The sequence below is a fragment of the Felis catus genome, chromosome D1, assembly GCF_018350175.1.
Source record: "Felis catus isolate Fca126 chromosome D1, F.catus_Fca126_mat1.0, whole genome shotgun sequence".
Lineage (NCBI taxonomy): Eukaryota > Metazoa > Chordata > Mammalia > Carnivora > Felidae > Felis > Felis catus.
The window spans coordinates 90,191,614-90,219,261 of record NC_058377.1 but is presented as its reverse complement, the minus strand read 5'-3'; the positions used below and the strand labels follow the sequence as shown (position 1 = coordinate 90,219,261).

The 27,648-nt window shown below is 39.8% G+C and overlaps 1 protein-coding gene across 7 annotated transcripts in view; it reads right to left on the bottom strand.

Annotated features, from left to right (window-relative positions):
- Window positions 1-2,711: 2,711 nt before the first annotated feature.
- CD1H11orf74 (chromosome D1 C11orf74 homolog) overlaps window positions 2,712-27,648 on the bottom strand; it is a 69,465-nt gene continuing 44,528 nt past the window's right edge. For 3 of the 7 annotated variants that reach the window (XM_006937201.5, XM_006937202.4, XM_006937203.5), the window contains exons 3-7: window positions 25,844-25,917; window positions 24,077-24,148; window positions 22,629-22,695; window positions 11,401-11,540; window positions 2,712-2,954 (exon numbers count right to left, since the gene is read on the bottom strand). In XM_006937201.5, the coding sequence (XP_006937263.1) occupies window positions 2,790-2,954; window positions 11,401-11,540; window positions 22,629-22,695; window positions 24,077-24,148; window positions 25,844-25,917 (518 nt within the window). In that variant the 3' untranslated portion in view covers window positions 2,712-2,789. Of the gene's footprint in view, window positions 2,955-11,400; window positions 11,541-11,862; window positions 11,958-22,628; window positions 22,696-24,076; window positions 24,149-25,843; window positions 25,918-27,648 lie in introns of all 7 variants that reach the window. The other 4 variants (XM_006937204.5, XM_023239773.2, XM_006937206.5 and 1 more) reach the window with 4 other exon arrangements.

The window sequence follows — 27,648 nt, the reverse complement described above, 5'->3', positions numbered from 1 at the left end:
CTGCAGTGCTGTCAAAAATATGCAAGCCATGTGTGCAAATTTAAATGTGCTAGTAACCTCATTAAAAAGGTAAAAAGAAATTGATGCATTTTAATAATCCATTTTATTTAACCTGGTATATCCAAAATATTATCACTTCCACATGTAATCAACATAAAGCATACAATATTCTATAATTTTTCATTTTAATTCTTCAAAATCCAATGTGTGTCCTGCATTTATAGCATTTAAAAAAATTGTTTTTAACGTTTATTTATTTTTGAGACACAGAGAGACAAAGCATGAATGGGGGGAGGGTCAGAGAGAGAGGGAGACACAGACCCTGAAACAGGCTCCAGGCTCTGAGCTGTCAGCACAGAGCCCGACGCGGAGCTCGAACTCACAGACCGCAAGATCATGACCTGAGCTGAAGTCGGATGCTTAACCAACTGAGCCACCCAGGCGCCCCTATAGCATTTTTAAATTAGGTACTAAGTTGTCATAAAAAATAATTGATCTGTATTTACCTGTCATAAAACTTACAGATGAAAACGTACAGTCATTCACCCACATTGTTCCAAACCTACTCAAAAGTATTACAGTAACTGCATCAAATAGCAACTTTTTCAAAAAAAAGACTTGTGGGGCTCCTGGGTGGCTCAGAGGGTTAAGTGTCCAATTCTTGATTTCAGCTCAGGTCAAAATCTTGCAGTCATGAGATCGAGACCCCATCAGGCTCCTTGCTGAGCATGGAGTCTGCTTAAGATTCTTTGTCTCTCTCTCTCTCTCTCTCTCTCTCTCTCTCTCTCAACCCCCCCCCCCCCCCGCTTACATACTCTCTCTCTCAAATTAAAAACAAAACAAAACAAAAAAAGACTTGTGCCCTTTCTTCCTTTGTCATTGGCCTACCGTATATCGCTTTCAAGTGTACAAAATAAGGATTGGATATTTGTATACACCGTGAAATGGTTACCACTGTATGTCTAATTACCTACCATTTGTCCCCTTACAAAGTTAATGCAATGTTATTGACTACATGCCCCATGGTGTACATTACATCTACTTTTTAATTTAAAGTAAAATTAACATTTAAAAATCAGTCCCTCAGTCATACTAGCTATGTTTCAAATGCCCCATAGCCCAACGTGCAGCTCTTGGCTATTATATTGGACAGTGTAACTCTGCTATAATTAGTGTGTGGGTCTGTCTTTCCCACTAAATCAGACCGTGTCCAATTTACTATATCGTCCCCAGCACCTAGCTTAAGGTTTGGCATGTAAATGGTGTTTTATGAAAGCTTGTTGACTAGATAAAGAAAAAGAGAAGTGGGAGTCACTTGACAATCCCAACATTAAATCAAGAACATTCTCTATGAGGAATGTAAGAGGCACCCACAAGCACAAGCCTGCGTGAAAACTCATTAAGCCTTCGTACATTTGATTTGTCACTGATCCCTTTAATAGTAAAAATTACTTTGACATGCTATTCCCCCTTTTTGTGCCCTCACTGTTCTTTTCTCCTTCCTACACATTTATGCGTATTCCTCACAATTAGCAGTTCATAATATGTTTCCACATTCTCCAGTTACCTTCTCTGTCTAGGTCTTGCCTTCTGAAATTATATGTTAAGCTTCTGGAGATAGATAGACATCATTCCTTGTACTTTGTAACCATCATCACACACACGGCTTAACGGCAATAATAAAGTACAAGAAATAAACATATGACACATAATCAATTCTCAGATGCCTCCTTTCTTGGCAAAGCCTTTCCCGATCGATCCTAGAAGCCCAGCCTCTCGGCACTCACATTCACACGGCTGTCTCTGCATGGCCGGGACCAGGGACCTCCCGACCCCACCGGTTCCTCTCTATGTGCTACAGTGTGCTTTGATGCTTCATCCCAAGGAGGTGGGATGTGGTTTCCAATCTTGGAATAGCCGGTATATTACTTAGTTGCTGTGTTCTCATCAAAATGGACCCTCCTGTTCTGTGCACCGTGGGCACCCTGGCAGGACAGCTGAAGCTGAAATGGGACGGCCAGGGTGTCCCGGGGCACTCAAAATGGACCCTTCTGTTCTGTGCACCGTGGGCACCCTGGCAGGACAGCTGAAGCTGAAATGGGACGGCCAGGGTGTCCCGGGGCACTCTGCACAGGTGGTCCCCTGGCAGGGCGGGTGGAGCTGAGGCAGGTGTGGGCCAGGAGGTCCCTGAGCTCTCTGAGCAGAGGGTACCCTGGCGGGTCAGGCTGGAACTAAAGCGGGTTGCCGGAGGGGAGGGGGCTGAGGGGATGGGCAAAACAGGCGAAGGAGACCGGGAGATACGGGCTTCCGGTGACAGCAACAAAAGGCGCAGCATAGGGAATACAGTCAAGGCAGACGGTGTAGCAGCATTGCATGGCGACACATGGTAGCTACATTTGTGGTGAGCGTAGCATCATGTACAAACTTGTCCAATCACTATGTTGTACACCTGAAACTAATGTAACGTTGTGCGTCAACTATACTCAAATAAAAAAATTTTTAGTTAAAAGAAAAAAAAGAAGCCCTCTGTAGGCGTCACTTCCTGTCCCCATCTGCCACCTCCATCTCCCCCTACCTGCCATGGGATTCAGCAACACCATGACAGAAGAGAACCCTGTAAGTGCAGAGATCTCTTTGGTCTTCTTAGTTACATCTCCCTACAGACAAAAACCCTGATTGATCAACGCACAAGTAAATTTCCACAAAGGGAGTTCTGGTAGGTCTACCTTTTATTCCGATGCTGCTTGCATAACAACACAGTAAACATTGACACAAAGGTCTTGGTGAAATCAGGCGTGGGGTTCCTCTAAACCTGTGTTGGTGATCTGCCTCTGTTGCTTGGATAGCTCCGTGATCGCCTCTCTCTCGGCAGGCGTGAACTTGGGGGTTAGCGTCACAGCATCATAATCAAATTCTTCATCAAGTGAGAAGGGCTGAACTTCATCTCCAAGTACCTGTAAAAGGTAACAAAGGAGGAAAATCCTACAATCACTGTAAACAAAGAAAAAGTTGAAAACATAAACTCCCTATTAATATTTAATTCAACTTTTTTTCAGACTTCAGCACTCTCTGCTGATTAAGATGTTTTTAAGTAAAGGAATACATTCAATTATTCAATTTGACCTAATTTAAGTCTCTTGATATGCCCCATTTGTACCATCCTGAATCTGAATGAATATCATTAACTAATTCCACCCACGGCAAGAATCAGAAAGTCTCTCTTGCACACATTCATTACATTTTTACCACTTGTAGTGTTAGGGCTAGAGGCATATGGAAAAACGAAGAGTTACATTAGAGAAGATACACCTTAAGATTTTGATCAACCTTAAATACACCTTCACCATTTACTAAAAAAAAAAAAAAAAAAAGCAAAACAAAACAAAACAAAAACACCTTATATCAGTAAAGTAATTTTCAAGTTTATTTATTTTGGAGAAAGAGACAGGATGAGCAGGGGAGGGGCAGAGAGAGAGTGACAGAGGAAGAATCCCAAGCAGTCTCTGCACTGTCAGTGCAGAGTCTGACACCGGGCTCCAACTCACAAAACTATGAGATCATGACCCAAGCCAAAATGGCTAGCCAGACGCTTAATCAACTGAGCCACCCAGGCAACCCTCAAAAAAACTATTTTCAAAGATAAAAATACTCTACACTCAATAAACTTACTTCTTCAGAAACTACCTATAATTCTTGGGCCAATAACAGTGGGATTAGTATCACCTTTAAAAGTCCAGGATCCCTTTTTCCCACCAAGAATTTTTAAAAATTGTTTTAATGTTTATTTATTTTTGAGAGAGAGAAAGAGAGAGAGAGAGAGAGGGAGGGAGGCACAGAATCCAAAGCAGACTCCAGGCTCTGAGCTGTCAGCACAGAGCCCAATGTGGGGCTCGGATTCACAAATCGGGAGATCATGACCTGAGCCAAAGTCAGACCCTTAACCGACTGAGCCACCCAGGTGCCCCAATTTCCTACTAAGAATTTTTAAAGTTTTGCAGAATTTATCTACAAGTCAGAGTAGCTGCAAAGCGATGTAATAATTTTGCACCTATTTATTCATAATCTGTGAGTTTTAAAGACTTCCTAGAGGAAGGTAGATAAAGAAGCATATTTTCCAATAAACAAAAAGAGAATACCTTAAATCACATTGTATCACCCCTTAAAGAGACTCTCGAAAAGCAAATGGTGTGTGATACAATGAAATTATCTAGCACCTCTGTGTTGTAATATGTATGGTGAGACTAAAATAATTGAAAACCATGGTTTATGGAAGAATGAAAAAAAAAAATGCCCTGAAGCTGTAATCAGCTTTAAATATTCTTGCATTCACAATTATCTCATTGAGTGGATTTTGCAATGTTCTTGAAAATAGAGCACGTAGCTGAGAAGCTATGTGCTGTTATTAAAGGTGAAATAAAAAGCATGAAAAGTGGCCATCCCCCATCTATTTGGCAAGCTGCGTCTCGGGGTTAGGGGTGCGGTGCTCACAGCAATCACATAGCCATCTACCATCCTTTCTCAGTAAAACCAGCAAGAGAACAAATTTCAGAGGCTTGTTCACTTCCTCCTCATTTCAAAGTGTCTGCGTGCTCTCCTGACAAAAGTAATAATGGGAGCTGCTGCTGAGTGAGTTCCCACCACGTGCCAGCCCCAGGACCAGGAACGGTGTGGGCATTAGCAGGAATAAGGACTCTTCTGAAGCTCTGAAAGATTAAGCCACTTGCCCAAGGCTACACAATTAGTAAGGGAGAGAAGCAAGACTTGAATCCAGGGCAATCTGCTTTCGCTAAATCTTTACCTTTAAGAATTAACCTTGAGCTTTTCGCTAAGCCAAGTCATACATAGCTCTTTGGAAGAAAAGAATTTTTCCAAATAAGCTACGCAATTCTCAGAGCTTATCATCAAAAACACATTCAAGGCTCCATGTAACACCGTGACTGCCTTTAAGAGAGTGGCTGTACACAGGAAACCCGTGAGTCTGCGGCGTAAGTGGATCTGTCCATTTTGGTCAGTTTCTAAGGTTAAGTTAAAGCGACAGAGTGATAATATTGTTAAGAACATCTCAAATGAGGAAACGTATAAACAAACAATGCTACAATATGTTCATTTCCCGAACATCAGCATCCCTGTCATTTCTACTTCTACTCAGCAGTGAGCACTGGGGCTGGCAGGCCTGGCCACATTGCGTCCTGAGCTGATTCCAAAAGATCCTGGGAGAGGACGAGGAGGAACCCCATGTCTACCATGTATCCAGTCTGACGGGATTCTTGCTGCCCTTTCATGCCCGGTTAAAGTCCTGGCACCTACTTGTCCACCAAGAGGCCACCTTACTGGCCACTCTCACTAGATTAGAGGTTGCTTTGTCTTCACCCGCCTCCCCTCGAGGCTGGAATGAGGTTTCAAAGAAGACAAATCCCTTTGCTGTGCTAAAATCCCAGTGATGCCGGACCACACTCCTCACATTCCCCCTACCTAACACATAAACAACTCTCATGTTCCCACCCCACTCCCCTTGAGTTGCTCACTCCATAAACATTTATTGAATGTGTAATATGTATTAGATATGGGGAACACAGGATGAAAACAGCAAAACCTGTGTCCACAAAGTTTCCTAACTTCAGGGAGAAGACAGAAGTAAATGAATGATTTCAACATCATGTGCCATGCTCTCCAACAGAGCAATGCAAAAAAGGTTAGAGAAGCACAGAGGGGAAGTGCTGAAGATTACCTTACCCTCAGCTGAGTATTGCCACTCTCTGAAAAATCCTACTTGCCTCCCTAATCATCACCCCGCTCATGACCCACCTTGTATCAGCAACCCAGACAGAGTAAGGTTCACATGGTGGACATCTAGACTCTCTGATAAGGGCTCACTCCCATAGCCAGCTTAGCTCTACATATGGTCTAACCCATCACCTCCCTATTCCCTAAGGTCCCAACATATCTTACAGCCGTAATATCCAACATTACAGTACTAGAGATGTAGAAGTTTATCCTTAAGTGGGAAAATCTTATTTTCCTTTAAGGTTTTTTTTTTTTTTAATACACAAATTTTTTTCTGTCATGGAGCATGAGTCTTTTCATCAATCATTTGGTACTAGCCAAAACAAGAACAAAGAATAAAGTTTTTAGCTAGTCAATAAATTTGATGCCAAGGCAAGAATTATTCATTCATAATACGCTTAAAGCTATAAAAGCATACTTAAAAATATAAATTTCTTCACCTGGGAGCTGAATTATTAATGGTAGCTGTTGTTAGATTAATTCCCTAGGCAATCAGTTAAATGCTCAAATGCAAAAGCAAGAAACCAAGAATATCAATAATTGTTTTAAAAAAGAATGGAATAATTTCATATTTGCAATGCCAAAATGTGATCATACTCCAGACATTTTAAACCATTTGGGGATATCACTGTAATGTGGCCAGTATATCCCTGATTCAAAAATGTCAGAGGATGAGCCTCCCGTAGTCATTCAGATATTTCCCATTCTTTCCACAAACACTATGTTCCTATTAAATTCTAGGCTTTGTGCTCGGTGCTGAGGATACAAAGATGAAGACTTGTACGAAATCACAGAGAAAGGAGATAGACATATGAACAAGTTAGTACAGTAAAATACAGTAAGTACAAATCACATAGTTAGGGAGTATTGGGAACAGAGAAGGGATACCTAACCCAGCACGGACTGGAAGGCAACGGGAAAGAATCAGAGACGGCTTGCTGGCAGAGGTGATATCTAAACAGAATCTTAAAGCGTCATATCAGTTAACAAGGTTGAGGGAAGAAGAACTTTGCAGATAAGGAGAGTTCTAGGGAACAGGCCAAGGAAATAAGATACAAAGTCTCACATGTAATGCTCTGCAAGTAGTTAAGTGTTAATGTTAAGGTAGAGAGAAGCGAGAGACAAAGGTGGTGCCAGATCATGATGGTCGAATATGCTGTTTATCCTAGAGATGATGAAGTCACTGAAGGATTTTTTGGAAGCAAAGTAGATACTTGGTCATCTATGCATTTCAGATAAATTCCTTCATGCATTCAAATTTTAACTGAGCACCTATAATGAGACAGTGCTGGACAGATAGGTCTGCACAAAACAGAAAGATGCCCGGCCCTCTTGGGAGGTTATATCTAGATAGGTTACTTTGAAGATTACAAAGGGTAGATCTGGAGTCAAGGAGGCCAGTTAGGAGCCTGCTGAAGCAGTCCAGGCAAGAGATAATGAGAACAGGAAGCTGAGAGCGAGATGTGAAAATATCAGAAAGTAAAACTGGCAGCACTTGATGACTGATCTGGATGCGGAAAGGGAAGGAGGGGATGAACGCAAGGAGGGAAGCAGGTAAAGAAAGGTAAGCTCTTTCTAATGTGCTGGTTTGAAGGCACCTAAAGGAATCCAGATAGAGATAACAACAGGCAACTGAAAACAGAAACCTGAAGCTCAGAAAAAGGTCTGAGGCTGGAGATACACATTTGGAGACACAAGCATAGAAGGTAGTAGCCTAGAGATAAATGGATTCAAGTATGTAAGTGGGAAGAGGTTTGGCACAGAGCCCTGAGCAACACCAACTCATCGGGGATGGATGCAGGGAAACCCCCAATGGAGGCGGGGAAAGAACAAACAGAAATGCACAGAGCATCTGCAGAGAGCAGTGAGGGGAGAACCAGAAGGACCACAAGGGCCCAGCACAGTGGAGTGAGAAGCCCAGTAGAGAGCTCGATTAAAATAAAGCTGGGAAGTGTCCATTGGGATCTGGCAGTTAGAGAGTAATTGGGACCTTTATTCTGAATACACTCCAGCAGGTGCTGGAGCAAGGACCCTCTGTGGTAGACTGAATGAGGCATGACGGGAAAGGAAGCAGCTAGGCTAATAGTTTCTCAAGTCTAGATGAGAACGGGAGAACAGACCGTAGCCAAAGAGGGCCTGAGGTAAAGAGAAGGCTGTTTTTCTTTTCCTTTGTTTCATTTCATTCCATTAAGGATGCAAGAGACTTGAACACGTTTACATGTTGAGGAGAATGAACCAATAGAGAAGAAAAGAGAGAAGGGCCCTACCATGTTACCACACCAGAAAAAAACACTCTCGGTAGGTAGTGAGGTTTTTTGTTTATTTATTTGTTCATTCAACACTTATTGCGCATCTACCGTATGCATAGCCCTGAACTCGGCACTAGTTTCTACCTTTTTGCTTTTTAATGAAAGTAAGCTTACGAAGACACACATCAGTGAATTCAAAGTTCTCCAGGACGAGGGTCACATACGTAATTCAAAGCAGATGTATACTGCAATTCAGAAGACATCACTGTGATCTTCTAAATGGCAGCTTTTAAAATACAGTAGGGGGGCGCCTGGGTGGCTCAGTCGGTTAAGCGTCCGACTTCGGCTCAGGTCACGATCTCACGGTCTGTGAGTTCGAGCCCCCGTCGGGCTCTGTGCTGACAGCTCAGAGCCTGGAGTCTGTTTCAGATTCTGTGTCTCCCTCTCTCTCTGCCCCTCCCCTGTTCATGCTGTCTCTCTCTGTCTCAAAAATAAATAAACATTAAAAAAAATTTTTTTTTCTAATACAGTAAAAGTTGCAATTCTATTTATGTATTTCAGCTCTTGGCTACTGTGGCACACACTGGGAATTCTCTTCCTTCAGGTTAGGTTCATTTCAGGGTTCTAAGCTGTAAGACTCCACGGATTTTGGATTACAAACTGAAATTCTGATTTATTTCAAAGAGAATAATTTGTGCAATGGAAAACCAAATCCCCTGCTACTAAAAAGAAAACAACTGTGAATTAAGTTATTAACTTGTTATTTTTGCCTAAGGAGCTGAGAGAAATATGTGGATTTGAGGGGTCTCATTTCAAATCTAATTGAAATCTTTTTTGTAGCCTCTCAGGGAATAGAATTTGCACACTGTTAGAAAACAGCTAGTTTCCTTACAATTGCTCATGTGACTTATTCTAAGAGAGACCCTGTTACAGGAGGAATCATTTTCATTCAGATTACCACACAGGCAAATTAAAGAAAACAGGACTAATGCTCAAATCAATAAGAGCAGCATTTAGCTGTAGGCTATCTTATGAAGTAATATAGTAAATAAACCGTCTTTATAGGTGAAAAAATTCAGAGTCTCATTATGCACTAGAAAAACGGGAGATCTCCCGTTGAAATACTACAAAAGTTTCTTCTATGAGGAACAACACACAATTTTTCATCTTCCTAATGTGGATTTTTTTTTTCATCTATAAAGCTGTCCAAAATTCATCAAAACAGAATAACTAAGGCCAGAAGGTATTCACAAATAGAATATAGAAGGTTCTTGGAAAATGTTTGACTCGAAGGGGGAGATGCGTATGTGTAAAACCTGGTAATTTGTGGCCTCTTCTTCGGCAACTAAGAGGAAGTCAAGACATCCAGGCTACACTTTCGTCTTTTGAGACTGAAGTTACAGAAAGCAGCTATCATCTCGGGCCCACAGTAGTCCCTTGGTAGGTCCTTACAAGACATATTTGCTAGAAAATGATTCTTATGATCTTTTCTGGAAGTAGGTGCCTTAAAATAAGATTAAGACTGTTAAACCAAGGTACAGTTGATACAGCATTATGATTCTTGACAGTTCTGAAAAGTTTCTCTAACAAATAGTGGTTAGAAATACAAATCCCAACCAAGATATCCCAGATATTTGAAAAACAGCAAAAGTTCTTCATCTACGTTTCAGAAGTTTGCCAACACAGAAATTGTTCTGAGCATTTTGATTCCAACATTTAAAAAATGTTCACATTTTCTGGGAAGAAATCTATATTCCTTTTAAAGATACAATCATGTACAAGGTTTTAACTTGCATTTTTACTGGCTATTTGATAGATTCTAGGAATCATTCCGTTTCTGTAACCTATCAACTGAAACAATTTTATAACAATTCCTCTATGGCACTAGGTGCCATGACCACTGGCTGGTCCAGTCATTTGTATGGTCACAGCTGAAGTCAAGAGTATGAACAAGTCTTTAAAAGAAACTGATTCCTGCCAGAAATAACATTGCAATTTTATTTCTTATTACTCAGAGAAAGCAATCTGTAATCCAAAAAGCACATTGAAAAGTGGCTGTCCCTACCAGTTTATCTGGTACCAATTTGGGGGTTTAATATAAGCCTGCAAGCATCCTAGACATACTTTTGTGCTGTCAGTAAACTAAAGTTCCATGAGAAAGGGGCAATTTAAAATTGAAATGTGTGGACTACCTTTGACTGAACGACTGCTTCCATAACAGAATATCTTCAGGTGACAAAACTAGTAGTAACTGAATGATCAAATAATCAATCCCTAGGGGTTTTATTAGGAAGCAATAATAAAGAGCCCTTCACAGCTTCTTGTACCTGATACTCTTTGATGCTGGAGTAAACAGGGTGATAAAAGTCCTTACCCAACATCACCGGCAGCCTTGGTTAGTGCATGTTTGTAAAGTATATACAGAAGAGCTGCAAAGGATGACAAAAGATGACTTTCTAGATGTACAAGTGGGAGAGACATGTGGCAGGGACGTCATTCTCCCTGATTGTGAAGGACATGACTGGATGACCCTTCCCAACACCCCCTGTGCTCGATAGGAACATGTAACTAACGGTGGCCAGGGGAATATGACAATGTCCTAAGGCATGTGGGGATCCAGAGAGAAGGAAACTGGGCCCCTGATGGCCCCAGGGAACAGTGCCAAATGCTCACTTTAAAGGTTTTCCATAGGCTGTTGTATGAGCGACAAAGTTCTATCTCTTTTCAGCCACTGCATTATTGTTGGGATTCTCTGCGACAACAGCTTGGCCTTACCTTAATGACCACCAGATGTTTATAGGACGTTGGAAACAAGAATAAAAAGAAAATGGTCAGTCCAGAACAAAAAAGAGAGAATCTATTGCATAAGCGCCTCCCCCAGGCAACACTGTCTGATAGCACGACACACATCATGAAATAAAAATAGTTTCCACATAAAAACATAATAGCTCTCAGTAATTTTTAAATTTTTTCTAATGTTTATTTATTTTTAAGAGAGAGACAGACAGAATGCAAACAGGGGAAGGGCAGAGAGGGAGACATAGAATCCAAAGCAGGATCCAGGCTCTGAGCTGTCAGCACAGAGCCCAGTGCAGGACTCAAACCCACGAGCCTCTAGATCACGACCTGAGCTGAAGTCGGAGGATCAACCTACTGAGCCACCCAGGCACTCTGCTCCCCATGTTTAAAAAGAAATACACCCATTAGAAACAGATGGCACTCAGAGTGATGCAATTAAGCAACTTGAATTTAAAATTTTTCCAAATCTAAGAAATATTAAAAAGCACACAGATATAGCAGCATCTCTGAAAGGACAAGTTACAAACTCAAGGCAATTTCAAAACCGATTGAACTCCCCATGGGGTACCTCTTCCATTTCTTTGTGTGCCCCTCTCCCAGTGGGCACCAGCTCGACCTCAGGGGTGAAGGGCTGGGCCACGGAAGGAATGTAAGGTGGAACAGGTGTGTGGACGTCCTCCTCCACTTCTCCTGGAAGCAGCAGCAAATCTGTGAGATACAAAATATTTCACCACGTTCACAACTGACCTAAATTACCTAGAAGCCTACAATAGCCAAAAGAATGAAGCAGAAATGCTCAAGTAAAGTCGTTCATTTCACAATGCTTGTGCTCATTTGGGGACTGACCCAAGGGATTCTGTTTTCCATTAAATAGGAGTCATTGGTGCATTTATTTTTATCTTATTGTCCCAAAGTTACATTCCATCCAAAAGTTCTGGGAGAAGTATCGTTTATAGGGTGACTTATTCATGCCTCTCACCCCCAACCCAGACTCTATCTCTGCAGAAAAGTAAGGCAAGAAGATGCCTACCTTTGCCTCATTTCCCTGTATTTTCCTAAGGGATGGAGAGACAGGAAATGGGAGGGCTGATTTCATCCCATAACACTCTGGCAATATTTCAGACTCTGTGTGTATTAAAAAAAAAACAATGATGCCAGAAAGAAAGAGTTTTGACTTTCAGCAGAAAAATGAAACACTCTGTCATAGACAGGATTCATGGTCTGATTTTCAACATTGCAAACAACAACAACTTGTTTCCAGCTTGTTCAGCACCATGACAAGAATTCAATAACCAATCTGGGTTTTTTTATCTATCCATTGTAAGTGGGTATGTTGCCTTATTTTTGCATGTGTGACAGAACATGGATGCATCATGGTCTGATATTCCACCACTTTCTCTAAAGAGGACACACACACACACAAAAGGGAAGCACACCAGGCCTCCTGGTCAGCGTAAGCTTTCATAGGACCAGAAGGGCTGCTGGAGCTAGCCAATAACTTGCAGCTGGCTCAGGATGACGCTGCCTGCTACTCCATGATGATCCTAATGAAGGCACTAATTAAGTTCTCAGTGGAAGTGATTAATTAACAACAGGCATGCCGTGGCTGTTGCCAATGGCAGCACATATAGGGAGACAATCAAGCAGGTATTAATATTCAAAAACCGAAACTTATTTGAAATACATCTCTCACCACTGCAGATATCACCTTCACAAAACGTGTAACTACAAAGTTCTTAGGACTCCAGCAACAGAACACAGCCTAGAAACCGAACACGTGTGGGTAGGGGTATGGTGAAGAAGGTAGCTTTGCTAAGATGAATTACGGGAACCTTAAAATAGGACCTTATTAATTAGCAGAAATAAAAACAACAGTAATAGCCAACACTTATATGAAGTGACATTTCATATGCATTAATTCAGCTAATCTTCCCAACAGTGCTATTACTTCCTGTTTTCCAGGCAATGGGCTTCAAGCACTGAGAGTAACCTCATTCAAGGTGCCACAGCTAGAAAGTGTCAGAGCTGGACAGTCTGGCAGCACAGCCCAGACTCTTAGCCCGCTATGTCACATGGTGAACTTCTTCTAAGCAAGCATTTTCATTACATAAATTATTTAAGTCTATCAGATGATACGTCCACACTCAGAGCCAAGAAATGTCACTACTATAGCACATTAGCATGGTTACATTGAAACATTTTATACCCGGAGAAGAAGCATTTTTAAACTCAATCAGGTTGATGGAAAGATTGGCTTTCTAATATATCCATTTATGAGCTCAAAGCCAGCTCCCCACATTGATCTCCCTGGTGGAACTGCCTACGATGGATACAAGGCTGGTCAGGGCCTGCCAACAACAAAGGCAAGCAGAGAAAGGTTCAGGCCTCTTAATGTGAAAACCAGTAACTACCAGACCCACTGGCTGCCAGCGCAAACATCAGTTCAAATGTGAATCAAAATCAATTCTGTTTTTGGAGCTATTTAAAATCTGATTGACAATATTATGCGCCAAGGAAGACAACTCTCTAATTCCTATGCTGAAACTCTTTGCCTTCCTAATATGTTCGCAGAGAAAGTAGGATTTCAACAAAAATGGTTTCTTTCATAAAGATTCTACTGCCATGGAAACAATTCTCTCAAAACAATAAGGTTCGGTTTCCTCCGAAAATGCACAAATGCATATTCACTGATGCCTAACACGGCACCTTACACATAGCAAATTCTCAACAAATACTTGAGATAGGAAATGAATTCCCTGCATCTCGACTTTTAAACTGAACAGAAAATATCAAGAGTCTGTCTACCAATAATAGGACACTGTGGATGATGTAAACTGTATATAATCCTTCCCCACAAAAAATAAATTTTATTAGAGGGGTAAGATTTTCATACATAAAATCAATCCGAGAATAATTAAGGACAAAACTGAACAGCTTTAACCCTAAAGAGGACAGATTTATAGAAGAATGAAACTAATACATACAGAAATAGTCTGGTAAGGCATATGTTAAGAAGGCTATCTTATCTTTCAGCCATTTTAAAATCATAGGTAAGTTACATTCTCTTGGGGGGAAAATGATGTATTCATTGATGGGAGGAAATGGAATTTCTGAAGTTCTCACTCTCTAAAACTGAAACGCTTCGTGAAACTTAATCCGATCTTATTAATGGTTGTTTCTGAAACAACCAAAGGCCTTGTTTTCATCTTCACTAAATACCACCATCTTGGCTCATGTGCATTGTAGAATCAAGGCATCTCTCAAAAGCAAATCTCGATGTCATAGGGCAAGACGGGTTGAAAACATTCCAATATCTTCTTTCTCAACTAAATGATAAGAATTTCAACATGTACAAACTGTGTGTTGATGCCATGTGTCCTTCCGTATTAAGCCAATAATCACAATTCAAAAACTATAATCACATAGTCTAGTACAACATTAAAAAGTAAGCAATCTAGGGACACCTAAGTGGCTCAGTTAAGCATCTGACTCTTGATTTCAGCTCAGGTCATGATCTCACAGTTCATGGGTTCAAGCCCCACGTTAGGCTCTACGCTGACAAAATTCTCTCCCTCTCTCTCTGCCCCTGCCCCACTCATGCTCACTCTCTATTTCTCTCTCAAAATAAATAAATAAACTTAAAATTTTTTTAAAAAATTAAGCAATTTACCTGACATCTGATCATTTAGATAATTTTCAATCTGCCTGGCATATATATATTTTTTAAGTTTATTTATTTGTTTTTGGAGAGAGAGTTGGACGCTTAACTGACTGAGCCACCCAGGCACCCCTGCCTGGCATATTCATAAGAATTAACCAATTTGTTCCTTTGTTGCCATGTAGAAATGGCCAAAATTTTCTGAAAATTTGGGCAACCCCTAGATCAAAGAGAATATAGATAAGAACTGCTTTCAGTAAGAACTGCTTTCAGCACACAGTTTTCGGCTATGATAGTCCATCTCACTGGTTCTTGTTCTTAAACATTTTTGAAGACCCCAAAGAGCTGTTTTGTTTATGTGGGTTAGATCTTATCAACATTCACCATATTAGAAATTAAAACTGACAAATTTACACATACTTATTGAATTAGTAACAATAATACTATTACATAGTAAAATAAATATTTTTATGAAAAATCTCTTTTCCAAAAATAAGTAAACTAGTGGGAAAGAAAGCATTGTTTTACAATTTCAAAATTTGCAAATGTCTGTCTTAAGAGAAAAAAAAACGTTTTATATTCGCTTCTGCATTCAATTTTGGAATACACTCTTTCTGTTGAAGTAAATGAAGAAAATCTAGTCTCATGCAGATATGTAGTTGGAAAAGAGAGGAGTACTTTAATAGCCTTTTTATATAATTGTGGATATTCTTCTTTGATGCTATACCAGATCTTGACAAATGATAACGTTTTTAAAAATAGTTTCAGTGTGCAATCTGAAACTATTTCAGTGAATTTTTCATACTGTTACATTAAAATTCATTGGTCTATCTTACACACTGAATGGATCTTTCTCCTATGCATAATTTTATAACATCATAAATTGGTCATTTGGAAAATATTGGTTCACTGTTTATGTAGATCTTCCAAATGTTGACACATTTCATTATACAGTATAAAAATCACATCAGTTAGCATTACGAACTTTATCAGAAAAGCCTTTAGATATTGGGAAGCTGTCAAGCTCACAGTACTAGCTACAAGTTTTCCAAAAATGAATTTTCACTGGATCCATTGCCAATTTTATCATTGGCCATGAACACTACCAGTTGTTTTTCTTGAAGGCTCACTTCATTCATTTTTGAGAACTATAGTTTGTCTGTCATTCTTTGAAGTAAAAATGTTGTTCCATGAAAGAAAGAAAAAAACTAGTTCAGCATACACTCAATCACACAAGCATTTTTCCATGAGACAACCACTGTATTTCAGAATGCACAAGTGCTTTTTGCATACTTGCTATTTCAACACACAAAACACTAAAAAAGGTGTAGTCAAGGATCGAGATTTAGCAAAACTAATCATTTTTACCACTTCATCAAAAACATTGTCAATGGAAACTAGCATTTATTTGAACTACAAATCCATGGCAGTGAAGATTACAATGACTACTAGTATAGTTTTGTGCCACTACCTTGACTTTCAATAAGCTACCAGAATCTTTACCCACACTGCTTTTGCTACATCAATGCAAACATCAACACATTTGCCCTTCAGACCTTGGGATTTCCCTAGGAGTTCCCAGACCACATCCCTAGGGGTCTGCTGGTCTAACGAATGTCTGTCCAACTCTCCCACCAATAACACTGGAAAAGCTGGATAAGTTACCAAAAAATCAACTACTTAAAGGCATTGGCAAGCTACCAGGGCAGCCTGGGACTTGAGGTGCCAAGATCCTAGAGAGATGGAACATACTGAGAAATGAGTCCAAGAGTCTAAAATGCTTTTCAATTGATGGCATTTACTGATTTGCAAGCAGAAGCTGAGAAGCCAAAAAGCAAAGGAGAGAGAGGCTAAGATGCTGAGAAGCTTACCAGAATTTACCAACAGAGTTACAGTACGATGAAGATAAAATTAGAGTTTAGGGCCTCCAAGCAGGAGGGGCTGTGATTTATTTGTAGGGCTACACCCTAGGAATAAGCAAGCACTAGAAGTAAAGCAGCCCCCACAAGGCCTTAAACCCAATCCTATATCATCCTATCCCTAGATTGGATTAAGGTAATCTATTACTACTCTAATTGCTAGCAAGATGTTGAAGAAAAGCTATGCTAGAAAAAGATAACATCATCCAGACCCTACATAATATTTTATATACAATATTCAGCATTCAAACAAAAATTACCAGATATACAAAGATACCAGATCAAAAGGGAAAATGAATAAAATAAACAGATCCACAGGAGATTCCAGGTATTGGCATTTATAAGACACGAACTTTAAAACAATTGATTATGTTCCCCCCAAATACATTACAAAAATGGAGAATTTCAGTACAAAACTGAAATCTATAAGAACAGATACTCCAGATCTCTTTTAAAAGCTAAAATAGGGGCGCCTGGGTGGCGCAGTCGGTTAAGCGTCCGACGTCAGCCAGGTCACGATCTCGCGGTCCGTGAGTTCGAGCCCCGCGTCAGGCTCTGGGCTGATGGCTCGGAGCCTGGAGCCTGTTTCCAATTCTGTGTCTCCCTCTCTCTCTGCCCCTCCCCCGTTCATGCTGTCCCAAAAATAAAAATAAAAAAACGTTGAAAAAATAAAAGCTAAAATAACTGCGGGGCACCTGGGTGGCTCTGTTGGTTAAGCCTCTGACTCTTGATTTTGGCTCAGGTCATGATCTCATGGTTCATGAGTTTGAGCCCTGCATCAGGCTCTGTGCTGATGGTGTGGAGACTGCTTGGGATTCTCTCTCTCTCCCCCTCTCTCTGTCCCTCCCCTAAAACAAATAAACTTAAAAAAATTTTTTTTAACCTAAAATAACTGAAATATTGATGGCTTTAACAGAAGATAGACACAATTTGAAAAAGAATTAGTGACCTAGAGTATAGATAGTTGAAAATATTCTAACTGAAGCAAGAAAGGAAATTAAAAAGGATGGAAAATGCAGGAAAAAAAACCCATAAAAGACAGATATATGGGACACGGTGGAAAGTTCAAGGCATAAGCAATATCTGAAGAGACAAGAGCTGAGAATTTCCCAGTACTTAACAAAAATCTCTACAAACCCCAAGCAAAATACATTCAAATAAAACAATGCCAAGTCGTAGTGAAATTACTGAAGAACAAAAGAAAGAAATATAAAAGCAGCTAGATGAGGGGAAAAACATAATCTTCAAAGGAACAACAGTAAGATTGACATCTGGATTTCAACAGTTTCAACAATTAACACCAGAAAAGAATTGAATAATGAAAGAAAATAATTACAACCCTAGAATTTTCAACCCAGCAAAAATAGTGGGCACTGAAATAATACAATAATAGTTGACTAATCCAAAATAGGCCAGAAATGAGAGGGGAAAAATGCATAAAACTGGCAGGACAAATAGAAAGTAAAATAGTAAGATACTAGATTTAAAGCCAAATATATCAGTTACTACATTAAGTATAAATGAACTAAACACTCCAATTAAAATTCAAAATTATATTATGTATGTAGATGCATACATATAAACCATACGCTGCTTTCAAGAGACACATTAACACTTGCTTTGAGAAAAAAATGCAGAATAAATAAAATGGAAGTGCAAAAGGAGGAAGATTACTGCCCATCCAAGGACAAGGTGGGGACAATGAAGGAAGACTCATTTCACTGTGTGGGGTTGGGATTTGACAGTTATAATAGGTCATATCCCTCTATCTTTAAGTACAGAAACAAAAGAGAAATACATACAGAAGTCAAAAGATGGGGATTAAAATAGGAGCTTTACAACCAATAGAGCTGAATTTGAAAATAGCGTTTGTCCTGTAGTCACAAAGTGGGCTTCTTATGTATCAAGCTTCCCTACAAGCCTAGACGTTAGGCTATTCCACCTGACAGAAAGTCCACACAGCAGACACATATCTATCCAAGTATAAGAACGGCTTCACATCCCTAGAGCCCTTCAAGTAGGACCTCAGAAAGCAGTGCCTCCAGAGGTCTAGAGATGCACAGGAGGATCTCAATTGTCAGCCTCAACTGCACAGGAGAATCACTGAGAAGCTTTAAAATGGACATGCACCAAACCACTGAAAAGGAATCTGCAAAGGTAGGATCCAAGTATCTTTTTTTTTTTTTTAAAGTGATTCCATTGTGTCTCTAAGGCTGAAAACCACTGGATAAGATAGGCATGGGCCCCATCAAATTAGTGTGTCTATTATAAGAAAGATGGCAAAGACCCAGACAAGAAGACATACATCTTCCAAAGATCATGAACCCAAAAGAAGAAACAAAGGGACTGAACCATATATACACAGTTTGTTTTCCCAATCTCTCTAAGTAGATACAGCCTTACATTTCCCTTGGAGAGAAAAAGGTAGAGGATGTTGGAAGGGCAGAAATGTCTTCCCAATTCTGTTCTCTTCTCAGGAATGGAGTGGAAGTTTCTTCATACAATCATGAGGATCGGGTGGCAGATTTGCCCCTGTGGCTGATGTGGCTTTCAAGCTGGGCCTTCATAGGTAGGTAAGTTTGCACATATAAAAATTGGAAGAACAGGAAAAAAAAAAAACTGGAGGAACAGGGATAGAGAGACATTTTGAAGCAAGGATTTTTCTCTCTCAGTGTTTTTAGTAGTCTTCTAACAATAAAAGAATGATTATTAACAGTCCTAAGCATAAAAGAAACAAAATGCCTAAGCTATAAGTTGGCTGAAATATGTCTTTCTGAGCTCAGGACCTTTACACATGCTGTTCCTTATGCTGTTCCTATACTCTTCCACCCTCCCCTCATCCTGACCCCCACCCTTCTCATCTAGTTACAGGTACAAATCCTTTAGATCTCAGGCTCTGGGAGAGCTTTCTCTGACCCCACAGACAAATTTAAGTTACCCCACCATATGTTCCCATGAGATCTAAAACAACTTATAATCCTACATTTGTGATTATCTGGTTAACATCTGGTTAATGAATTACATGAGGACAGACCTGGATCTGCTTATTCTTCATTATATTCCAGGCTCCAGTCATAGTTGTTATATGTCTGTGGAATGAGTCGCAGGCCATTCACAGACTGCACAAGCTGCTTGAAGTTGCAGAGAAGGAAAGAATTTTTTTTTTATGTTTATTTACTTTTAAAGAGAGAGAGAGAGAGCATGAGCAGGGAGGAGCAGAGAGGAGAGAGAATCCCAACCAGGCTCCGCACTGACAGCACAGAACCCAAGGCAGGGCTGGATCCCATGAACCGTGAGATCATGACCTGAGCCGAAACCAAGAGTTGTACGAAATCAAGAGTTATACGAAATCAAGAGTTAACTGACTGAGACACACACGCGCCTCAAGAGGTGACTAGTGCCTTCCTTAGAATTGGGAGTACCAGAGAGCTTGAAAATGAAAATCAGATAAGGCTGCCAATGCTTGAGCAAGAATCACTTGCCCTTTTTCACCCAACATAACCACGGCATAAGCACACCCACCAGTCAAGAGACCTGTGTAAGACGGCATCATGCTGAGAATAAAACCTCGAAAGACTCTCTTCAGTCAACTTGCACTCAGCCAGAACACAGGCTGGACCAAATGAGGGGAAAAAATAAAGAAAGAAGACCAAGATTCTTCCTGCTTTAAGGCTTCAGCACAATAACTAATACCTGTGCCAAATAACGATTTTTCTGGATAAGAGTCGGGTATGACAGTAACCATCAGGCTAACCACCTATCTCAAATTCAAAGGAGGCAAAAGGGGTTAATTTGATGTCAAAGACACACTGGGCACCAAACTTGGTGGCCAATGTGTCCCTCAGACGACAGCTCGAGACCGCTGCGCCGAGTTGGCTCCTCGGAAACACCGTCTCCTCCCAAACTGCCAAAATGATAAGCCAAATCCCGGGAAAGAATCATGCTCCTGAATCTTGGAGAATATTTATGGAAGCAAATAAGGTGAGCAAATAAAATCAATGGTAGAAAAACAATATGCAACTCTTCCTTGTTGCCCTGGGCAAATCTGTTGCTTAAACAATAACAACAGAATCTAATCAGTAAACCTCTCAGCTGCCAAGATTATACAAGCAACTTGCCTATTTCAAATGTCACATTTCCCATCTGATATAAATATCTGCCTTCTGCTCACATTCCTGAAGTGTAATACAAATTAGGCCCAAACGAAAATTCACCTTGGCACAAACTAACTTTTTTTTTTTCCTTTCAAATGACCCAGATTGTGCATTATGAAAATTGTGAAGTCCTGGTGGTCTTTTCAGAAATTGGAATCGATCACCGAAGCCTGGGTTGCTGTTCTGTCTGGCCTTTGCACATTGCTTTCCACATGGGACGGGGGACTAGTTCCTTCAAGTCCACTGAGACCTGGTTTAGCCTCAGCAACCTTTTATACACAAATGCAATACTTCCTGTTATCTGATTTCTGGAAAAATCTGCTATAGCAGGGAGATGTTTATATGCTATTTTCTTTAAAGAAATAGCTCTGGTAATAAAAAAAAAAACACAACTTGAAAAAATGTTTAAAGAAAACAATGTAAAAATAATGGGAAAGGTAAAAAGGCGAATCTGAAAGACTGCTATCACCAAAATCAGATGTGTGGACTAAGTGGGTTTATGCCAGTATACATACATTCTTGTTAATGGCAGGAAGCAAGACATCTGAGGCATGGAAAAATGCACAACCTGTCTACTTTTGTGCCTTCCTAGAATATTAAGTTTACATTGCAAATGTAGTACATGCGAACTAGAACCATTTGTCCCCAAGTGTCATCCACAGACAACTGAATCAGAATCCCCTGGGATAGTGGTTAAAAATGTAGAGCACTAGCTGTCACCAAAGACCTTCTGAATTAGACTCTGTCTTGGGAATAGGACCTAGGAATCTGCGTTTTTAACATCTCTTCTTCCCCCAAACAGTGTGTTTTCTCTACAAACTTGGCTTCCTGATAAGTCCTTAGTTACCCCTTCTGAACCAATCGGACCCCTTAAACTGCTTATATAGAGACATTCAGAGCTGCCTGGGGTATTAAAGTTAAAAGAACCTCTCTCTGGAGCATGATTCCTTTAGATCTCTGATCTCACTTGAACCAAGTAAGTAAGGAAAAAAATCTGTAGTCTACTGGTTAACAGAGAACATGAGAAACACTCCCTTCCGTGGAGTAGTGTGATGTTTCAGAGCAGAATAAAAATGTTCATTATTCCCAATTACCAAAGCCTCTCAATTTTGGGCAACCAGAGAAGCCAGAGCAGGGACTTTCATACAACCAGTTTACACAGAGTCACCATCCCCGGAACTAACAACACCCACACTGTAATGTGTAGGTGATTATAAATTAATCACCCTCCCCAACAATAATCACTGTCATCCATGTTTATAATTACCTAAAGACTGTAAACAACAATTCAACACCAGCAACCAAACCCCCAGAGAAACTGCCCCTTCCCTAACATTCAACATTAACTTTAAGATATTCTTGCATATTAAATTAGGAACAGGAATTTCCAAACCAAAGGACTCCAATTTTGAATGTATTTCGAAGGTTTTTTTGAGCAACAAAGGACACCTATGTTTACACAGTAATGTTAAGCAGGAAAGGAAAAAGGCCTCATATACATAAACATCAGTGGACTAGCATTAAGCCTCTCCCAGCCCAGCCCAAATGGGAAAACGCCCTGAAAGAAACATTTACAATATATCTTTAGTCGTAAATGTTTGGCTTATATATTTAATAAATACTTATAAAAGTGAAGATTTTGATTTTATGTTTTTATTTTACGATGAATTCCGCTATTTTTAGGATTTCTATGATCAATTGATACTTTAGGTATCACTCAAAAATAATTCAATTTACACGGTACTTCTAAGAAATAAGGGTTTGACTCAAATGGCTTAAAATTATCTGAAACTCAACCATATGAGGTGGGGGCAGGGAGGGGCGTCTTTATTTCATTTTACCAAAGAGTTTACAACCTTCAACAGGCTTTGACCTTTCAGCTGAAATCTTTGTTATTGAAAAAGAAATTGCAGGACTGTAGTTTTCCCTACGTCAGGGTAAGTGCAGGTAGGGATTGCCAAAAAAAAAAAAAAAAAAAAAAAAAAGAAAGAAAAACCTGTCTAAAGTCTTATTTGTAGTTTCTGGAAAGAGGTCAAGCAGTAGAGAGAGGAAACAGAAAGCATACCCTTGCTCATTTGGGGCTGAGTCTCTTCATCTATGTCCAAATCTTCTAAATCTAGGAAATTGTCCACCTAAAAAAGGATTAACATCATTGTTATGTATATGAGACCTACTGAAAAAATACAATTAAGAATCAATGAACCCCCTTCCACAGCATTCAAAGTAAGCAACTGAATCCACTTTTCTCATTAACTTCTGAGTCTCAACTAACTGTCTTTGTGTTCACTGTGCTTTCCCAAAGACATCTGAAAGAAGCAGTAAATTTGGAAGTTAGCCTGGGTTTTATAGGCACGATAGTAAGATCTCTATACTGAAAGGGAAAGGATGGTCTGAGGAGTTTTTGAAAAGGGACTTTGTTCCCAGATTCCCTCCCAGGATATATACTACTACCAAGACAGTCCAAAACAGTGACTCTGGTTTTTTGTTTTTGTTTTATTGCTTTTGCTTCTCAACCAAATGATGGTGTTGGGTCTGGCTATTACCATAATGGGCTTTTCACTCTAGAGTCAGAGAGAAGAAACTAAAGAAAGCAGAAGAGAAAGGTTCATTGGAAATAAAATCATCCTGCCCCAGGTAAATCACAAGAGAGGTGAGCAGGGCCAAAAATCAAGTGTTCTCTCTTTCGAACAAATAAAACTGAAAATTACTTCAAAGGCAAAAAGCAGAGCAAATGACCTTTACAGACACAATAGCAGCATTTCAATGAAAGACTAGTCCTCGTGGAATCCTGCTCTCCACAGCAAGCTGACAATGAGACATTTTAGATTAACAAAACGGTAACATTTCAGACACGAACTAATTCATCTCAGGTGAATACCAGAGTGTAAATAAGAAAATGATTTCACCACCGGCATAAAGGAGACCTAGTAGAGTAAAGGCATAATGTCGAAATGCTCGTGACCTAAAACATGCTCATAACGAAATATCATAAAGTTAGAAATTCAGATCTCGTAAATGGAATTCAAAACACAGCCTGGGTTTTTCTTCCCCCAGCTCTACTTCCCAGACCGTGGCTCTGGCATATGAATTAAAAATGGAAGCTTCCATTGCTTGTAAGTACATAACTGTAGTTATTTCCTGGCATCCAAGTGACAGCAAGAATTTATCTTCACCATGATGGTTTCAGTACTAAAACTGTTAGACTGCCATTTCTCTTAATAATGGTGTATGTTCAGGGTGACTAGAGTCATGTTTCTCTACTGAAGCACCCCTTCCATTTGCTAAGCTTCCAGGGGAAAAGATCTGGAACCCCACCAACCAAGCATACTTCAAAGATATTTAAACACCAGTAAAATGTGCTGAATTATCCAATTTTGTATGAGAGATAGCAAATGAGTCCGGTGGGGTTTTTCTGTTTTGTTTTGTTTTGACTTTTTCTTTTTCTTTGTAGTTTTTTGTTGTTGTTGTTGTTATTGTTTTTTAACCACGGAAGAAAATTGAATCAAGCCTTACCTTCACCTTTCCTGCCCGATTCAGATCACCTTGAAAGGTACTGCCAACTTTTTGGCCTTCATCTATCACTATCTGAAAAAAACAGTGAGGACACATTGATGGGAAAATGAAACAACCAAAAATAAAGGAGCTGACATTGTAGCCCCTCGGGCAATAAAACTCCCCTTCCAGTTTTTGTTAATTAGCTATGCATGATGGACCAGATCCACTAAGTCATAGTAGTGGTCAGGGAACAGTTTTCAGGAGGTCTGACTTCTACTTCTGCTTCTACACTCATCCACAGTATAACCTAGAGTAAATTACTTAACCTCAGTTTTCTCATGTGTAAAGTAGGAACACTCCCCACCTCATTACCCCACCTCCCATTCCATCCCATTGAACCTCTGAAGGACAAACCAGAGAATGCTAGTACAACATTTTCAAGTTATTAGGAAACAATATCATTGGACAATTCTTTGCCTCTCACGTGCTGGTTAAAGACTCAATAGAAAATATACCAATTGCCAGTGATTGCCAGTAGAAAGTGAATCCTTTACAGGGGAAAAAAATGGTTAGGTCCCATAATCATCTCATTGGGAGCAAGTTCTGGAATTAAAGAATTGTAGGACTCTGCTATGTATAAACACTTTAATAACACAGAGACCTTTGTTCCCTTGTATGAAACCACAATCTCATGTACACTTTTGTCCACAATACCACAAGGAAGACATGATGAACTAGAAAGTAGAAACTCAAATGGTGTAAAAAGTACACTAGCTTCCACTAGGATTCCTTGATAGTTAAGAACCATAGCCAAGGAGAATATGAATATAGTCTATTAAGTCTTTAAAATTGGGAAGAGAGCATCCAATATTTATTGACCAAATCTTGGAAAAACCAGGATAATAGATTTCACTTTAAGAGATGAACCCGGGGCACCTGGAGGGCTCAGTCGGTTAAGCGCCCGACTTCGGCTCAGGTCACGGTCTCCCGGTCTGTGAGTTCGAGCCCCACGTTGGGCTCTGGGCTGATGGCTCAGAGCCTGGAGCCTGCTTCCGATTCTGTGTCTCCCTCTCTCTCTGCCCCTCCCCCGTTCATGCTCTGTCTCTCTCTGTCTCAAAAATAAATAAAACATTAAAAAAAATTTTTTTTAATAAAATTAAAAAAAAAAAAAAAAGAGATGAACCCAAGGGCACCTGGGTGGCTCAGTTGGTTAAGCGTCCAACTTCAGCTCAAGTCATGACCTCGTGGTCTGTGAGTTCAAGCCCCGCTTCAGGATCTATGCTGACAGCTCAGAGCCTGGAGCCTGCTTTGGATTCTGTGTCTCCCTCTCTCTCTCTGCCCGCCCCTGCTTGCCATCTGTCTGTCTGTCTCTCTCTCTCAAAACTAGACATTAAAAAAAAAAAAAATCAATTAAAAAAAGATGAATCCAGAGCAGGTAAAAGAAATTCCTACTTTACACAGATAATTATAAAAAGGAACTCTTTTTTTTTCCAAGTAGAGGACAAGCTAAAATATGTAAACAATGATAAGAATTTTTAGATGGCAGTTCCTTAAGGGAACTTAAAAATTGGGGGATAACTATGTTACCATCATAAACTTTGCTGAAATCATGAAATGTAATGATGATTTTCAATGAAGTATCCCAATGCCATGCCTAGAATTAAGAGTCTGAGTTACTGATCCAGTACTGTCCAATGTTTCTTATGTTCTTACACTCTCCTTCTCTCTTCTTCTAATTCATGAAAAATGTTTTTTTTTCCTGTTTCTATAAATGTGGGGTATTACCTGTTCCTCTTCTGAAGGAAATACGTTTTCTGAAGAATCATTTCCAAATGCTCCTCTTTTGGTCACGTTAGCCTCTGAAATGATATTATAAAACATCCACCACACGGAGTCTAGTTAATTTTACATTTATTAAGAATCTTTCTTCCAAACAACAACCAAAAAAAAAAAAATGTTTTTCAAAGAAATCTACAAGCTGAATGCTTGAGGGATTGAGCACTCTTAACTTTACAAAATTATTTCTGGGGTGCCTGGGTGGCTCAGTTGGTTGAGCACCTGACTCTTGATTTCAGCTCCAGTCATGATCTCACAGTCATGGGATTGAGCCCCACATTGAGCTCCATGCTGAACATGCAGCCTGCTTGGGATTCTGTCTCTGTCCCTCTCTCTCTGCCTCTCCCCCACTCAAAAAGAAATAAATAAACTTTTATTAAAAAAAAAAAACTTATGGGGTGCCTGGGTGGCGCAGTCAGTTAAGCGTCCGACTTCAGCCAGGTCACGATCTCGCAGTCCGTGAGTTCGAGCCCCGCGTCAGGCTCTGGGCTGATGGCTCAGAGCCTGGAGCCTGTTTCCGATTCTGTGTCTCCCTCTCTCTGCCCCTCCCCCATTCATGCTCTGTCTCTCTCTGTCCCAAAAATAAATAAAAAACGTTGAAAAAAAAAATTAAAAAAAAAACAACTTATAAAATTATTTCTAAAAATGCATAGAAAGATAACACTATTTCATTCACTTTTCAATAAATACTTATTAAGTGCTTACTATATATCCAACACTGTTCTCGGCCACCATTACAAGGTCAGTAAAGTACAGTATTTGCAAAACTCTTAGATATTATATTTCTCTTTTTTTTTTTTTTTTTTTCTAAAATTGAGGTTAGGTTTTCCTTATGTGGAAACAATGTATGGATGACTTTGGAAAATTTGCAAGAGAAAAAAATTAAAATTAGAAAATCACTCCTAATCTTACAAAACAGAAAAGCTGTAACAAAATTTTTTCCCAATGGCTATTTTTCTCATATTTTATCTGTGCGTCCACGTACGTAATTCTAAAGAGCAATGTTTGACCATTCTGGACTATTTATAATTATAGTATCTTTGTGCTAAATCTGTTCACATTTGTGATTATCTTCTTAGGATAAGGAAAGGGTCTAAGAGTAATCCTAAATTAAGAGACTGAAAAGATTATGATAACATGATGCCATTAACAGAAATGTGGGGGATAAAATAGTGAGGGAAACATCCCAGAGGCAGCATAGACATAGGCTGTATCATAGCTAGAGGTAAATATCTGGTCAAAATTACACTGGGATAGGGGTTTAAGCCATAAAATTATTTTCAATATTAGAACTAATAATGAGGGTTAACATGGATTGAGTGTCAAATCCTCTTTTACGAGGGCCTCATACATCTCATTTAAGGCGCACAGAAACCCTAGAGGTAGGTACTATCTGTTCTCCCCATTTTACAGACGAGGAAACCAAGACCTACTAGAGAGATCAAGTACCCATTCAAAGTCACACAGCTGGCAAATCACAGAGTGGGGATTTGAACCCAGGCCTTTTGACTCAGAATCCACACTCCCAATCACAGTGCTATGCCACTTAGAGTGATATAGCAAATGAAGGGAAAGGGTGTTTAGAGTACAGAAGAATGAAACAGAAAAAAAAAAAATCCCAGAAAGGAGACAAAGAAAAGTTTACAACAGCACAAGAAGAACCAATGGTAGTCGTAGAGCCAGGAGAACTTTGATCTGTGTGCTTCCTAGGCATGTATTTAACCAAAGCGGTAGGAGACAGCCTAACCCAGCAG